The sequence below is a fragment of the Panthera onca genome, chromosome C1, assembly GCF_046562875.1.
Source record: "Panthera onca isolate mPanOnc1 chromosome C1, mPanOnc1 haplotype 2, whole genome shotgun sequence".
Taxonomy (NCBI): domain Eukaryota; kingdom Metazoa; phylum Chordata; class Mammalia; order Carnivora; family Felidae; genus Panthera; species Panthera onca.
In genome coordinates, this window is record NC_138346.1 from 149,343,704 (window position 1) to 149,360,615 (window position 16,912).

Here is a 16,912-nt window from a genome sequence, read left to right on the forward strand (position 1 = left end):
AAAAAAATGAGTGAGTAACAAGATAGGAAACACACAGAAAAGTAATATAAATGGTGAAATAATGAGATAGTATTTTTAGCCTGCAAGATTAACAAAGAATTATAGTACATGGCATGTGTCGAGACATACAGACTCCCATATTTTGCAGGTGTGCGTGCAATTACAAACACACTTTCTGGAGGACAACTTTTATGGAGTACAAGGATATTTATCACAGGGTTATCATGACAAAAATTAGAAATAATCTAGTAGAAAATTCAATAAATATATTATCATTTATTAAATACCAAGTAAGCATTATAATTATCTAGAGAAATGTGGATTGATATGGAAGACATCATAACATATTGTGAAAGTGTAAATTCAGGTTTTTGAAAAGATGAAGAGTATTATCTTTTTCAAAATAAAAAAAAATACATAAATAATTTCCACAAGGATGAAAACAAAAATACTAACAGGAATTTCTAAAACAGTAGGTTCATCTAACAGCAGACTACACTTTCTTGTCAAGTGTACATGGAAAATCACCAAAATAGACTATAGTTTGAGTCATAAAAAATTTTGTACTAAACTTGAGAGAACTGAAGTCATACAAGATATGTTTTCTGGCCATAATGGAATTAAAGTAAATATCAGTAAATTGGAAAGATAATAAGAAAATCTACAAACACTTGAAAATTAAACCCCACACTTCTAAATAATCCATGGATCCAAGAGGATATCTCAAAGAGAGTTAGAAATATTCTGAACTGGATGAAAATGTATACAACATATCAAAATTTGTGGGATGTACAGAAGGAGGAATAGAAAGAGAAGATGAAAAAAAAAGGCACCATCCTAGAAACAAGGTTTTCACAGGCTAGGGAAGACAAAGATTAGAAGAATTTAATCTGGTAACTTCCCTTCTACGTGGGTTGCTATTTGATTGTCAGATCAGCTGTTTTGATTTAAGTGCCTGTTATCCCTGTCTCACTCCGTGGATAGTATGATAAATCAATAAACTGTTTTTGTTTTTGTTTTTGATTTTGTTTTGCTTTGCTTTATTCAGAAAAAGGAAACTAGAATTTATATAAATTTACTCAATATGTCTTGCTGGATAGAAAAAACAAAAACATAAGTTATCATGTTTCTGTGTATAGCCTCAACTACATTTGATAAATAACAATCAATAGCACGAAACTAACATTTCCTGTTTTCTTGTAGGGACCCAGAGGTGAAAAAGGCTTTAGAGGTGAAACTGTAAGTTTAAATTTATGGTTATATTATCACTTGTCACTAGGCTATATAAGTTCCATGAAAGCAAGGACCTTGTTTTATTATATTATGATGATGATGATGATGATGATGATGTCTCTGATACTTGTGAAATAAAAATAAAATTACAGTTTTTCGGAAGTAGAACTAATCTAGATAGTACAGTACAGTGAAACCTGATAACCCCTAAACATATTTAAGAACCTGCTGATCAAATTCTTCCCAGATCACTGTGTGAAATGGCATATTTGCCTTGTCAGGCATCAGGCATTTGCCTTGTGAGCCTTCTTCACCAGTGCTGGAATAAGAGGACTGCCACATCGCCTCAAGGATATACCCACTGTGTTCACTCAGTGCTAAAGAGGTGCAAAGCAGAAGCATATCAATTATTGTATATTTCAGCCAATTGGAAACAATTGTGAGAGGATGGGCAAAAGGTATACGTAGCACTTTCCAGCACTAAGTGGCTTACACTGGCACTATTTCCTACTTTTCTGGGATGCCAATGCTTCCAGGTTAAAGAAGGTATTTTGTCAAGAAGCCACTTTCCCAGCAGAGATCCTGCTGAACTTAACTAAAGCAGCAGCCATAAACAGAGAGCAGGCACAGAGTAATATGAGGGGGATTAAAACCAAGTGCAGAAGGCAAATAAGAATAAATTTAAAGGTTGCAGAAAAGTCTTGGCTTAAAAGATAATGAAATTGCATTGACAGCTGACATTGCTTGTCACCATAAGGTGTGCTTGGGGGCTCAGAATAAGTAAGTTGCAGTTATATTAATTAGCTGAGAAAGGAAATGTATATGGTTTCAGAGAGGCTAAGAACCCACAGAGGGCTTCAAAATAGATGTTTTTCTTTTTCTTTTTTTTAAGATACTATCTTTAAGTAAACTCTACACCCGACGAGGGACTTGAACTCACAACCCCAAGATCAAGAGTTGCATGCTTTACCAACTAAGCCAGCCAGGTGCCCTAAAATAGATGTTTTTAATTTGCAGAAATGTGGCCTTCCTATCTTCTCAGCAGTCTTGCTACAGCCAAAAGCAAGGATATCTGTACACAGTGAAGTCATATTTCCCAGGAGGAGTGGAAAGGGGAAAGGAAAAGTAGAGAGGCTTGGAATTAGTTCATTTTCTAGACTTGTCTGTCTCCAACTGTCTTCCTGACCAGTTCTCTCCAAGTACTGTGGCTGGAACGTCAGCTTTTGTCAGAGTTAGGAAACCTCAAGTACTTCTGACAATTTCACAGTCATTTCACGTGAAAGAAAATTCAGTGGCTCTGATGGCTTGCAAATTCAGCAGATTATGCCTGAAATTTTAGGTTGCACTGATAGACATATGGCACCCAGAATAAAGCAGGTGGTAACACCAGTCAGGCCATCCCAAAGGGGAACATGGACAAAATTAAAGCATATTCAGAGAAAGGCTGTCTCAGATCAGTGGTGTATCGAGGAGCCATGTCCTAGAAAAACCAGTTGAAAGAGCTGGGATGTTTAACCCTTACCAGACTCTGCAACCTTATCATCCCTTTCCTTGTTCTCATTGCTCTCTCTTTGCTTCCTGGGTTTTGCACCTGCTTTTTCTTGCCCATGTTTTTTATCCCTGTAGTTCCTATTTATGAGGTTGTAATTAATTTAAGTTAATTTAAGTTAAGTGACATTTTATCCTCAACCCAACTGCCACCTGTGGACATAAGAACTAGTAGCCAGGACCTCGTACAATGCCTGGCAAGTGTTCCCCAGTCTTTTCTTAAATGTCCTCTTATCAAAGAGGCTTTTTCTGCCTAGCCTATGTAAAATAGCAATGTGCCCATCTGCCTCGATTCCCTGTCTTTTCTAAACCTGTTTCTTTACCTGTTTTTTGCTTATTATATCTCTCCTGACTAGAATATAGGCTCCATGACACAGGTATTTTACCTGTTGTTGGTTTTAAAGCTGTGTCTGCAACACCTAAGATAGTGCCTGTGTTGTATAGTTGGTGCTAAATAAATATTTAGTAAATTACTGGTGAATAAATTAGAAAATATTTGAGGTGTTGGAACATGATAGCTGTCTTTAAATATTTGAAAGGAAGAATACGTATAATATGAGTAACTCTAGAGAATAAATTTTAAATTATTTACTTATTGAATTGAATTTTCAATTTCTGTGCTTAGCTCCCTCACAGACAGTGAGCTCCGTGAGACCAGGAAGTATGTTTGACTTGCTCTAATTCCAAGCCCATCACAGGATTTAGCAGATAATTAATGCAGAATAGATACTGTTAAGTAAATGGATGGAATACTGAGGCTGATTCCAGCTCAATATAATAATGAGCTGCTAATATAATAAGGCACTGCTTTAAAACAAGATAGTTTTACATGATAATGAATGCTTGTCTCTAGAAGCCTAATCACTATCTTTCTGAGTTACTGGACTGGTAGTTTTGCACTGAGTAGGGAATTAGAATTTATACCCTCAAAGTCCCTTCCAGCTGTAAGAGTTTATGATTCTACATAAAAGAAAAATAAGCAGATCCCCCATAAAAGAACAAAGAAAGGCATAGAACATAAGGAAGAATTCTTTAAAGCAGAGATTAGCTCCTGTCAAGTCTAATTCCTATTCTGAATTCACACACCTCTCCCACTCTTTATCACTAGCACTTTTGTCCAGATTACCATGATGTCTTCTTGGACTCCTGACTTCCTAGTGTTCCTTCCACTTTTCTCCACTACAATCCGTTCTCTACACAGCAACTAGAGTGATACCATTAAAGCATAAACCAGATTCTATCACTCTCCTCTTTAAAACCTTCCTATGACTCCTTCTTGCACTTAGAAAAAAATCCAAATTCCTTACCTTTCTACCATGCCCTGCAAGAACTAGCCCTGGTTGGCCTCTCTAAACTCATGATGTGCCGCTTTCCCCTTGCCACCAAGCTGATTTTGTCTCTATTATTTGGAACACGCCTTCCTTTTACCTAGAATATGCAATCTGTTCCTCACACGATTGGTTCTTATCTCATGATTTAGGTCTCGCCTCAAATACCATTTTAGAGAAGCCCTCCATGACTGTTCAGTCTCACATTCCTGGTCATTCTCTTTCACAACATCCTGTTTTGTTTTCTTCATAGTAGTTAGCAGTATTTGAAATTATTTTTCTGTTTCCTCTGCTAGAATATAAACTCTGGGAGAGCAGGGAACTTTGTTTGATACATTGGTTATCAGTATCCAGAATAGAACCTGCTATGTAGTGGGTAATATTTGAGAAATGAATTAATAAATAAATAAATGCTGTTCCCTAAAATTAAAAGTTAACAAGTATTTTCAATTCTGGCTGGTAAAGTAGCATTTATTGAATTGATATACTTACTAGTCTTTTGCTCTGTTGATTCCCATAGCTCTCTTCATAAATAAAGTACAGACTCCTAGTACAAGGAAGGGGACACAGCAGCATTTAGTATAGGTAATAACATTAACTGTTGAAAATGTGCCACATTAGCTGTGGCGCATTAGAATTTATTGGTTTATTCTGGTTTTTTGTTGTTGAATAACTGGTATTAAATATCTTTTTATCATCTGTTTTCTTTTCATTCCACTATGGTTTAAGGAACTTTATAAAAGCAATTTTTTAATTCCTAGAGATCATCTGCAGTTAACTTGCTCCATAAAATGTGCAATTAAACCATAATCTGGAAAAGCTTAGTAACATTACTTATACTCTCATTAGGATTTTTTTTCAGTATATTCTACAGGTTTGTTTTAAGGGAATGATTTCAATAATTGAATGCTTAAACACTTCTAGCTATTATATTTCCAAATATCCTCAAGGGGGTCAGCCTCAAATAATACCAGTACATGGGGCATTTTTGGAATGAATTTTTATTAGCAAAGATCTATTGTATTGAGACAAATATGACACTCCACTCCTTTGTACAAAGATCAGAAACACAAGAATCTAGCAAGCGGGCTTTGTAAATCTTATTTTTAAATGTTCCGTGAAGTTGGCATAAGAATTTATAAAGTATGCCATTCTTACCAATTTATAAAGCTATGCCATTTTTTACCAAGACCAAATAATGACCAATGCCATTTTTTACCAAGACCAAATTCATGCCTTTAAAAAAAGGGCTACAGCTCATTAAACAATACATGAGAAGTATCCCTTTTAGAATACATGCAAAATATGAGGAAGAAAATTGATAAAACATTTCAAAATCACAATTTTGAAGTGAACCTTAGAGATTGATCTTTCACCAAATCTTGTTACAGTTGAGGTATCTGAGATCCAAACGTGCAACAACTCACTCAAGGAAATACAGTTAATTAGGTATAGAGACAAGACCAGAGCCCAGGTCTCCCGATTCCCACACCATTGTACGTTTCCATTAATCATCATACCTCTCAAAAATAAGTTTTAGGAGCAACTTGGGTAAGGAAGATGGTATATATAGACCCCTCACCTACATTTAGAATAGTGCAGCCATTTACATGGCAGGTTCCACATGAGTCGACTCCTAATTTGTAGTTATCCTCAGTGCCTTACAATTCACTGATTCCATCCTAATCACATTACTTCTAATAATATTATTTAATATTACTAAATTCCCAGTTAAACCCTCTAAATCAGTTGTTCTCAACCAGGAGCCATCCCCCACCACATATACACCACAGGAGACATTTGGCAATTTGTAGAGACATACTTGGTTGTCACAACTGGGAAAAAACAAGAGTTTCTAGTTACACCTACTGAGTAGAGACCCAGGATGCTGCTAAGCAACGGGAGCTTCTCACTTTATAACTGAGAATAAAGAAGCTCTCTGTACCTAAGCCAGCCTAAAGATTATGAAATTAAATCAAGATTGCCTTCACAAAAAAGCAAAGTCTAACATACTCAGGTTCAAAGACATGCACTTATCAATATTTTTTAAAGTGTAAGAAAAAATATGTTACTTTTGAAGAATCAAATGTAAATTCTGGGATTAAATGGAAAGAAAGTCTATTTCCAATGGTTGGGTTTTGACTATGGCCAAATAACCATCATAACCATTCACATAAATTAGTTTCCCTTTAGGAAATTAACATAGACAATCATGGTTTTATTATAAACTGCTTTTATAATAAACTGCTTCATATACTTTTTTTTAATGTTTATTTTTGAGAGAGAGAGAGAGAGAAAGAAGCAGAGCGTGGAGCAGGGGAGGGGCAGAGAGAGAGGGAGACACAGAATCCGAAGCTCCAGGCTCTGAGCTGTCAGCACAGAGCCCTACGTGGGGCTTCAACTCACAAGCTGTGAGATCATGACCTGAACTGAAGTCGGACACTCAACCGAATGAGCCACCCAGGTGTCCCTAGATACTTTTTTATATAGTAGCTAGAGAGAGTGAATCACTTTTTCTTAATGGTGGACTAAAGGAATAGAAAACTAATAAATGTTATATTGTTGAATAATATTTTGTTTTACTTGGCTAATTGCTTCATTCTAGACAGTTGTTTTCTTAGGGCTGGCTTGCCCTGTCTTGTTTGGTTTTAAGTATTTCTTTTGATGACATTTGTGATGACTTGACTTGTTTTGTGTAACAAGCTGAAAAGAAACCAATAAAATCTGCAGTAGAAATAGTTTCTTCTTTCTACGATAATTTCTTTCAAAGTCACAGATAAGATACATGTTTTGTATTGAACCACCAGTGAGATTTTGCAAATGTCAGAAATAAGCGGGGCTAAATGTCAATGGTTTACTTTTACAGTGTTGTTCCAGAATAGAGAAACTTACACAGCCAAATTCATTCTGAACCTCTATATATTTAAAAAGCTATCTCTAGGGACTCCTGGGTGGTTCAGTTGGTTAGGCATCTGACTTCAGCTCAGGTCATGATCTCATGGTTCATGAGTTTGAGCCCCTCATCGAGCTCGGTGCTGACAGCTCGGAGCCAGGAGCCTACTTGAGATTCTGTGTCTCACTCTCTCTGCCCCTCCTCTGCTCATGTACCGTCTCTCTCTCTCTCTCTTTCTCTCTCTCTCTCTCTCAAAAATAAATAAACATTAAAACAATTTTAAAGGCCATCTCCAGCATGGCCTTTCTGTAATTTATCACGTAGCTTCTGAGGTACAAGTTTTGTACATTCTTTACTTGAAATCATAAGCATAAGCCATGCAAACTAAGAAATGTCCAGCAAGCATGGTACTGGAGTGCTCTATCCTTTTTAAGTTACTGTTGTTTGCTCTAGTTTTCACAGTATATTTAGAATCAACAGCTCTGGAAATAATTAATGTAAGTCAAGCATGACATCAACATTATTCAGATCTCAACTGAAGAGAGATCTTTTGTCATCTTTTAACCATAATCTGAATTTAGCTCAATATGGTCTTAACATTCAGTTGACCATCAAGTAAGTTAAATTTTGAGCATACATTCTTTTTTTTAATGTTTATTTTTTTCTTTATTTTTGAGAGAGAGAGAGAGAGAAAGAGAGAGAGAGAGAGAGAACAAGCACATGTGCACAGGGGAGGGGCAGAGAGAGGGGGACAGAGGATCCGAAGTGGCCTGAGCAGACATTCTTAACAATGATTACTGTTGTTTCATTTTGAAAAATTTCAACATAACTTTTCACATTTTACTACATACATTTTAACTATTCTAATTTCTAAATTAATATGAGGTAATTTTTTTACATTATTCATCCATTCAGTTGCAATTTTCAAACACCTACTATGAAGTAGACACTATTCTTGTTCCAGGAAACGAAAAGGTGACTAAGACATTCTTAAACATCCCTAGGGATTTTCCACTGTGTTATGTACTAGGAAATGGAGAAGTGGTTAGTTGAGCATGAGGGAGGTGGCTGGGGATGGGTGAGCAAGGTAAGTATAAAGTTTTAAAGATATACTGGAAGAGGAATGAGAGTTACACAGATAGAGAAGGTAAGGAGGAGCATTCCTGGTCAAGGAAATAGCACATGCAAGAGAATGCATGTGTGAAAGAATTTTGAAGATGCAGAGATCCACAAGTAGTTGGTTATAGATGGGGTGTAGGATGTGTTGGAGAGAGTAAGTAGAGGTGAGGCCCAGATCTTGAAGAGGAGGTAGGGGTGTACATTGATTAAGAACATGTACTTTTGAGGTGCCTGGGTGGCTCAATCGGTTGAGCATCTGACTTGATTTTGGCTCAGGTCATGATGCCAGGGTCATGGGATCTAGCCTTGCATCAGGTTCTGTGCTGAGTGTGGAGCCTGCTTGGGTTTCTCTCTCTCTCCCTTTGCCCCTCTCTCCCACTTGCACACTCTCTCTCTCTAAAATTAAAAAAAAAAAAGAACATATACTTTTATATTCAATTGACTTCCATTTTAACCCTAGTTCAGTCCCTTATTTGCTGGTTGCCACTTTCTTCACTGTAAAATGGAAATGTAGCATATGAGTTGGCATACAGTTAGTTCTCAGAAAGTGAGCACACAACTCGGCATGCAGTAAGTTCTCAATAAATGGCAGCTATCACTTTAAGGAAGTTTACATCATCTCTAGACAAATAAAGAGCTATTGAATCATTTTAACTAAATAATGACCTGATTAGATTTCCATTTTACAAGCACAGTGTAGTTAGCATAGTAGACAGAATAAAGTCAGAATGTCATATTAGGAGTCCAGGCAAAACATAATATCTTAGCTTGGGCTGCTATAACAAATTGCCATAAACTGGATGGCTTAAACAAGAAACATTATTTCTCATAGTTGTAGAGGCTCTGAAATCCAAGATCAAGGTGCTGGTAGGTTCAATGTCAAGTGAGGGTCCTCTTCTTGGTTTGCAGACAAGGGCCCTCTTGCTATATCCTCATATGGTAGAAAGAGAGATCATCTCTCTTGTGTCTCCTCTTAGAAGGACTCCACAGGGGCGCCTGGGTGGCGCAGTCGGTTAAGCGTCCGACTTCAGCCAGGTCATGATCTCGCGGTCCCTGAGTTCGAGCCCCGCGTCGGGCTCTGGGCTGATGGCTCGGAGCCTGGAGCCTGTTTCCGATTCTGTGTCTCCCTCTCTCTCTGCCCCTCCCCCGTTCATGCTCTGTCTCTCTCTGTCCCAAAAATAAATAAAAAACGTTGAAAAAATTAAAAAAAAAAAAAAAAAAAAAAAAAGAAGGACTCCACATAAGGGTTCTACATGATCTAATTACCTCCCCAAAACCCCACAGCCAAATGCCATCACACTAAAGATCAGGGCTTTAATATGTGAATTTGGGGGGAACACAAACATTCAGTCTACAATACATGATTAACACTAAACTAAGACTGTTACTATGAATATGGTGGTGAATTCAACAGTAGTAATCAAATTATAGGTGGATGTTGAAGGAAAAAGAGGTATCTAAGAACACTAAAATTTTCATCTTTGCTGATTAGGTGGATGGTATATAGAAATAACAGGAAAAAACATACTTAGGCAGTATTAACATTTTTAAATATTATATTTATAATAGATTTTTAAAATGAACAAATTCATTGTCTAGTATCAATAAAACATGAAAGTAAATATCCAGCTTGTTCATTATTGTGTGTGATATTTGAGTGCAAAGAGCATATAGCTTCAAAATATTAAAACAACTTTGAATCTTAAGAACCTGCCTCACATGAAAGGCGGTGATAGATGTTGAATCTTGGTTGTCTTGTTTATACCAAACCATATGCATAAGATACATATTATACTTTATCTTCATGTCTTCTAGGGTCCCCAAGGGCCAAGAGGTCAACCAGGGCCTCCAGTGAGTTTATTTACATTTATATCTGTTTACTGGTGATGCTTATATGCTTGCCTGGTTTGAGATTATCTACTGACAAATTCTTTTTAAAATTTGTCATGTTATAGGGTCCACCTGGAGCACCTGGCCCAAGAGTAAGTTTTCTTGGTTTTGTTTACTTTATCTTCATATATTACATTAAAGCTTTTTAAAGCTTATTCTAACTCCCTGTTTAAAAGGTGTTTCTCTTCCTTACCTCTGTTTCTTTTGCTAATCTGATATAGACCCTTCCCAGATATAATAATGAAATCTAAGCCTCAGACTCAGACTTCTTGTCTTTAAAAAGGGGATGGTCTTACTTTCTTGGTGGATTTGAGTTTTAAATTTGAGTTTTGAGAAGTAAAGGGATGTCCTGGTGGCTCAATCTGTTATAGCCATAACTATCCATAGACCTGATGGCTTAAACAAGACAGAGCAGAGCCTGCTTGAGATTCTCTCTCTCCCTCTCTCTCTCTCTCTCTCTCTCTCTATCTATCTATCTCCCTCCCTCCCTCCCTCTCCTTCCCTCCCTCCCTTCCTCTCCCCTGCTTGCTCTATCTCTCTCAAAATAAAAAAAAATAATAATAATTAAAAAGTAAATCACTCAGCATAATGCCTGACATAATAAGTACTCAAAAAATACTAACTCCCTCCATTTCTTCCTACTTCTAATTTCTGTCTCTCCTTTTTTTAAATGTTTTTCTAACAACCAGTAATCCACTTCTTAGGCTTTCAAGAATCCATCTCAGTTGCTGATGGCTGTAGTAGCCTTCAGACTTCTATATTTGCTTGTTATCTATAACAACCTAGAGCTTGCTACCCTTATCTTTGAAGCAATGCTTCTGTTGCCTCATTATCAGCTGGTATCTCCTGGCCTCTGATGATCCAAGTTTGGTTTCCCATATGCTTTACATTCACTCTCATACCCAATAATCTATTTGTCTTCCTGCTTCCTGCAAGAATCTCCTTCCATCTCCAACCTCACCCATGCCCCTCTCCTACAGCAGGCTTGTCAAATACAATGGTCCTTGATCAGATCGTCTCCCTAAAGAAGATCCACCACTGGCTACATCATCCCAAACAACGCCTAGTCCTATGCCTTCTAGCCTTACTTATTTCCACATGCTGCACTGGTGTCCATTGGATTTCTGACAGTTCTAGTTGCTGGATCACTATGATCTATTCTCAACAGGCCAGAAACTCTTCATACCTCTTAGCTTTTTATCATGGTGAAGAGTAACTTTCAAGAAAGATGCCACAGGAAGATTATCCCCTTGGAAATAGGAGATTCATTCTCCATGATTTTTAAAAATTACTCCCCCTTTCTGGCCATCTGAACAGGGTCAAAACCTTCCCTGGCATGCACTTTAATGGGAATGCCTATATTTAATCTTAAATTACTCTCTATCTCCATTCTTCCTTGGATCTCCACAAAGCCTGGGTTACAAATACCTTCATCAGTTGCCTTCCCACTCTATAATTATTTTGATATAGCTGCCTTCCTAAGAAAGGACAAGTCTTAAAAGATCATTGGCAAATTAGACGTGGTTAGTGAAAAATTTCACACTGAAATACCAAACTTTGTGGCACCATAGCCCTGTCTCACTTAGAAATGTTTGTATGTGTTCCTATACAGCCAAAATGAAGTAGTGTGAGAGATGTTTATTCTGAACAAAATGTGGATAAGAATATATACTTTGAGGAATTATTAGTAGGATTAAATAAGAAAATACATGTGTTTGTCATGTTGTATGTAGATACTTAATAAATATTAGTTTCTTTCTTTCCTTCTTTTATTCCTTTCTTTTTGCCTTCCTTCTTCTTGGCCAATATGAAAGCTGGTTTCCTTATATTATCTTTCTGGGATTTTCACAGTCTATTTTAAGGAAGTGACATTTTAACCCTGAGAATAAGACTTGTAGAGCAGAAGTATAAATATCAATGGGAAAATACCTATATATTCTTTCTGAGGTCAATTTATGATCATATCTTCTTTGAAACTTCTTAATTCCTTCTCATCACACTGCAAGGTAGAACCAATCACTTCCCCTTCTTATTTATACTCATTCGTTTTCCTTCCAGTCTCTTTCTATTATTAGAGTGTGAACTCTCTGAAGGGTAGAAACTATTTTTTTTTTATTTCTTTTCCATTCACGCCCTAATGATTATCTATGGAATGAATGAATAATTGAGTCCAAAAGCAAGTTGTACCTCTTAGAAAGTTACAGTGGGAATCCTCTAAGACAGAATATTTCATTTGGAAGGCAATAATGTCTAGAATGGAATAGCATCATAGACTTAGAGACAGACGTTTTCTTAGTAATTTATGTAGCATTTATTTCAGACTGACTTATGACTCATTAGTTAGTGGTTCCTTAGATCAGTTTAGTGAGTCTTATTCAGAATCATTTCTAAATTAAATTAAATTAAATAGAATAGAAAAAATATGGTGAATGACTGCTTAATAGGTATGAGGTTTCTTTTAGAGGTAATAGAAATGTTTCAAAATTAAGTAGGGGTAATCATTAACACAACTTAGTGAATTACGAAAAGCAACTGAATTGTACACTTTAAAAATGGTTAAAATGGTGAATTTTATTTTATGTGAATTTTACTTCAATAAAAAAGAAAAAATCAGTCTATCAGCCCTAATAAGAATAAATATGATTTTTTAAAACTTCAGTTAAATGTATGTATTTTTGTGTGGACCGTATCATGATGTAGAAATGTATTTCTTGCTATGGGTCAAGATAAGTTTGAAAACCTCTAATCCAGTTTAACTTCTTTTTTTTAAGACCTATGAAAGTAAAGTAACTTGCCCAAGTTTCTAAAGTAGAATAGCTAAAAGGAAATGTTTCAGGAAAAGGAATATATATTGATGGTACTTTTGAATTTGAGGATATTATCACAGTGATGGTCAGACCTTAGTGTACATGGGTAAGATATTTAGAAACTAGCAAATCTACAACGGGATGGCAAAGTTAACCAAAAATGATCAGTGGGGTAAAGGGAAGAACAAGATGAGTATGTGTGTTGGGATGGGGGTTGGAAATAGTAATCGTTAAAAATAACTAGATGAGATAAGGAGTATTCAACTGATTTACAATTAGTGGGTCGACTGTGAAACCGGGTTTGGTGAATTTAGAGGCTGAAGCTGCTGGTGCAGTCTTTGATTCCCTAGAACAAGTGGTTACTTCCACTATGGGGAGGGGCATGACATGAAACCAGTTCCTATCCCATCAATGTTTACACTATCCAGGGATCTTAAGACTTCAGACACCTTTAAAATAACACTTCTTGGGGTGCCTGTGTGGCTCAGTTAGTTAAGTGCCAGACTTCAGCTCAGGTCATGATCTCGCAGTTCATGGGTTCGAGCCCCGCATCAGGCTCTGTGCTGACAGCTCGGAGCCTGGAGCCTGCTTTGGATTCTGTGTCTCCCTCTCTCTCTGCCCCTCCCCTGCTCACACTCTGTCTCTGTCTCTCAAAAATGAATAAATGTTTAAAATTTTTTTTAATTTTTTATTTATTTATTTTTTTTTAACGTTTATTTATTTTTGAGACAGAGAGAGACAGAGCATGAATGGGGGAGGGTCAGAGAGAGGGAGACACAGAATTGAAACAGGCTCCGGGCTCTGAGCTGTCAGCACAGGGGCCCGATGCGGGGCTCGAACTCACGGACCGCGAGATCGTAACCTGAGCCGAAGTTGGTGCTCAACCGACTGAGCCACGCAGGCGCCCCTAAAATTTTTTTTTAAATAACACTTCTCCTCAAAATACTAGAGTGCTCAGACTGGATCTACATTTTATTCAAATAAGTTGGGAAAGAATTGTGAAGATTTCATTCCCCCAGGGTATAATGAATCCTAGTTCTCCTCATTAGTGCCAACAATCTGATTACTTCCTATTGTCTGTCTTCTATTTTATGTGCATGTTTTTATAACTTTAAGTGATGTTCATGTGAGAATGTGTTCTCTCTAACAAGAGTACATGGAGGGAGCTACTGCTTTTGGATTCCTTCACTGCACCTAATGAGAGTTTTACATTCAGATGTGGGTACTTAGACATTGCTGAATGACTTTCCCAGCAGATCCTCATAATAGTCTCTCTGGGCCTGCCCTCACTAAAGACTATCCTTGGGAAAACATTCATAAATTCAACAAATTGAATGCCTACTATGTGCCAGGCATGAGCTAGGCTTTAGGAATACATTAGAAATTATACAAATATGTGTATTGCCAAGAAATTTCATGGGTGGCCAAGTTTTATGACATTTCTTTTCTCTAATGCCTGTTGGGTGGGGGGAAAGCCTTTTTCATTGAGTTCACATTTAATTTTTTTAAATATATTTATTTAAATTCAAGTTAATTAACATACAAGTGTAGTATTGGTTTCAGGAGTAGAACCCAGTGATTCATCATAACGCCCAGTGGGCATCTCAACAAATGCCCTCCTTAATGCCCATCACCCATTTAGTCCATCCCCCAACCCGTCTCCCCTCCAGTAACCCTCAGTTTGTTCTCTGTACTTAAGAATCTTAGTAGTGTGCCTCCCTGTCTTATCTTAGTTTTTATCTTATTTTTCCTTCCCTTCCCCTATGAGTTGGCATTTAAAGTTGCTGGTACCTTAGTATGCATCAAATACCATACTTTACACGATTAATCTACTAAAAGTCACTGTATTTGTCACTGCCACACTCAGAGAAAATAAAAAATGGTCATCTCACTTAAGAATGTCCTGCAGTTTGGGGTGCCTGGGGGGCTCAGTCAGTTAAGTGTCCAACTTTGGTTCAGGTCATGATCTCATAGTGGGTTCGAGCCCTGTGTCAGTTTCTCTGCTGTCAGCACAGAGCCTCCTTTGGAGCCTCTGTCCCTCTGTCTCTCTGCCTTTCCCCCACTTGTACTCTCTCTCTCTCTCTCTCTCTCAAAAATAAATAAACTTTTCAAAAATAATTTTAAAAAAAAATACCCTTTAGTTTATTCATCTAATTTCTCTGTTGATGAGTGTTTATTTCCAGTCTTTTGCTAATACCACCAGTACAAATGTCCTGTCCATATGCATACCATTTTGCAGCATATCTATAGGACTAATTCCCAGCAGTAGGATGGTTAAGTGTAAGGGATAATGAGCATATTTATTTATTATTGTTAGTTTTGGTAAAATATACATAACATTTTAACCATTTTAAGTATACAGTTCAGTGGTATCCAGTACATTCACATTGGTTTTTGGGTTTTCTTTTTTTCCATTTTTAACATTTAAATTCAAGTCAGTCAACATATAGTGTAGTATTGGTTCCAGGAGTAGAACCCAGTGATTCATCACTTTACACACAATACCCAGTGCCCACCCCAACAAGTGCCCTCCTTAATGCCCATCCCACCACCCACCTCCCCTCCAGCAACCTCCAGTCTGTTCTCTGTATTTAAGAGTCTCTTATGGTTTTCCTCCCTCTGATTTTATCTTATTTTTGCTTCCCTCCCCCTATATTCATCTGTTGTGTTTCTTAAATTCCACATATGAGGAAATCATGTGATATTTGTCTTTCTCTACCTGACTTATTTCACTTAGCATAATTCACTCTAGTTCCATCCATGTTGTTGCAAATGGCAAGATTTCATTCTTTCTGATCACTGAGATTCTGATCACCAGAATATATATATATATATATATATATATATATATATATATACACCCACATATACATATACATACATATAATATATATACATATACATATAATACATATATGTATATATATGTATATATTCATCAGTTGATGGACATTTGGGCCTCACATTGTTGTACAACAATCTCCACCACCCATCCCCAGAACTTTTTTGCTCTTTCAAAACTGAGGCTCAGTACCCATTAAACAATAATTCCCAATTCCTCCCTTCCCCAGCACCTGGAAACTACCATTCTGTCTCTATTAATTTGACCACTCCAGGAACATATAAGTACATATTTGTGACATATAAGTGACAGTGTTTGTCCTTTTATGACCAGCTTATTTCACTTAGCATAATGTCTACAGCGTTGCAGCATGTGTCTGACTTTCCTCTTTTAAGGCTGAATAATATTCCAGTATATGTATACATGCCCCATTTGGTTTATCCAGGGAGATATTTGAATTGCTTCTGCTTTTTAGTTATTGTGAATAATGCTGCTATGAACATAGGTGTACAGTATCTGCTTGAGTCTTTCCTTTCAATTCATTTTGGTATACACCCACAAATGACATTGCTGGATCATATACTAATACCATGTTTAATTTTTTGAGGTACTCTATGCTGTATTTTATAGCAGCTGCATCCTTTCACATTCCCATCAGCACTGCACAGGGTTCCAAATTCTCTACATCCCCGCCAACACTTGTTATATTGTTTTATTTGTTGTTGTTTTTATAACACCCATCCTAATGGGTGTGAAGTGGCACCTACTTGTGGTTTTTATTTGCATTGCCCCAATAATTATTGAAGATGAGCATCTTTTAATGTGCTTATTGGCTTATATATCTTCTTTGGGAAAATGTCTATTCAAGTCCTTCGCCCATTTTTGAATTGGATTGCTTATTTGTTGTTGTTAGGTTGTAGGAATTCTTTATATATTCTGGATATTAATCCCTTATCCAATATATGATAGAAATATTTTCTCCTTTTGTTTGCCTTTTCACTCTGTTGATAGTGTTCTTTGTACAGAAGTTTTTAATTCTAGTGTAGTCCAATTTATCTATTTTTATTTTCTTGCCTTGCTTTTAGTGTCATATCCAAGAAGTCATTGCCAAATCCAATGTAATGAAGTTTTTCCCCTGTGCTTTCTAAGAGGTTTATTGGTTTAACTCTTATATTTAAGTCTTTGATTTATTTTGAGTTAATTTTTGTATATGATGTAAGATAAGGGTCTAACTTCATTCTCTTATATGTGG

At 36.7% G+C, this 16,912-nt stretch overlaps 1 protein-coding gene across 3 annotated transcripts in view; it reads left to right on the plus strand.

Moving 5' to 3' along the window:
• Nucleotides 1-16,912, plus strand: part of COL24A1 (collagen type XXIV alpha 1 chain) — a 409,345-nt gene that overhangs the window by 370,851 nt on the left and 21,582 nt on the right. For all 3 annotated transcript variants that reach the window (XM_078451730.2, XM_078451731.2, XM_078451732.2), the window contains 3 exons: nt 1,204-1,239; nt 9,937-9,972; nt 10,077-10,103. In XM_078451730.2, the coding sequence (XP_078307856.1) occupies nt 1,204-1,239; nt 9,937-9,972; nt 10,077-10,103 (99 nt within the window). The remainder of the gene's footprint in view (nt 1-1,203; nt 1,240-9,936; nt 9,973-10,076; nt 10,104-16,912) is intronic.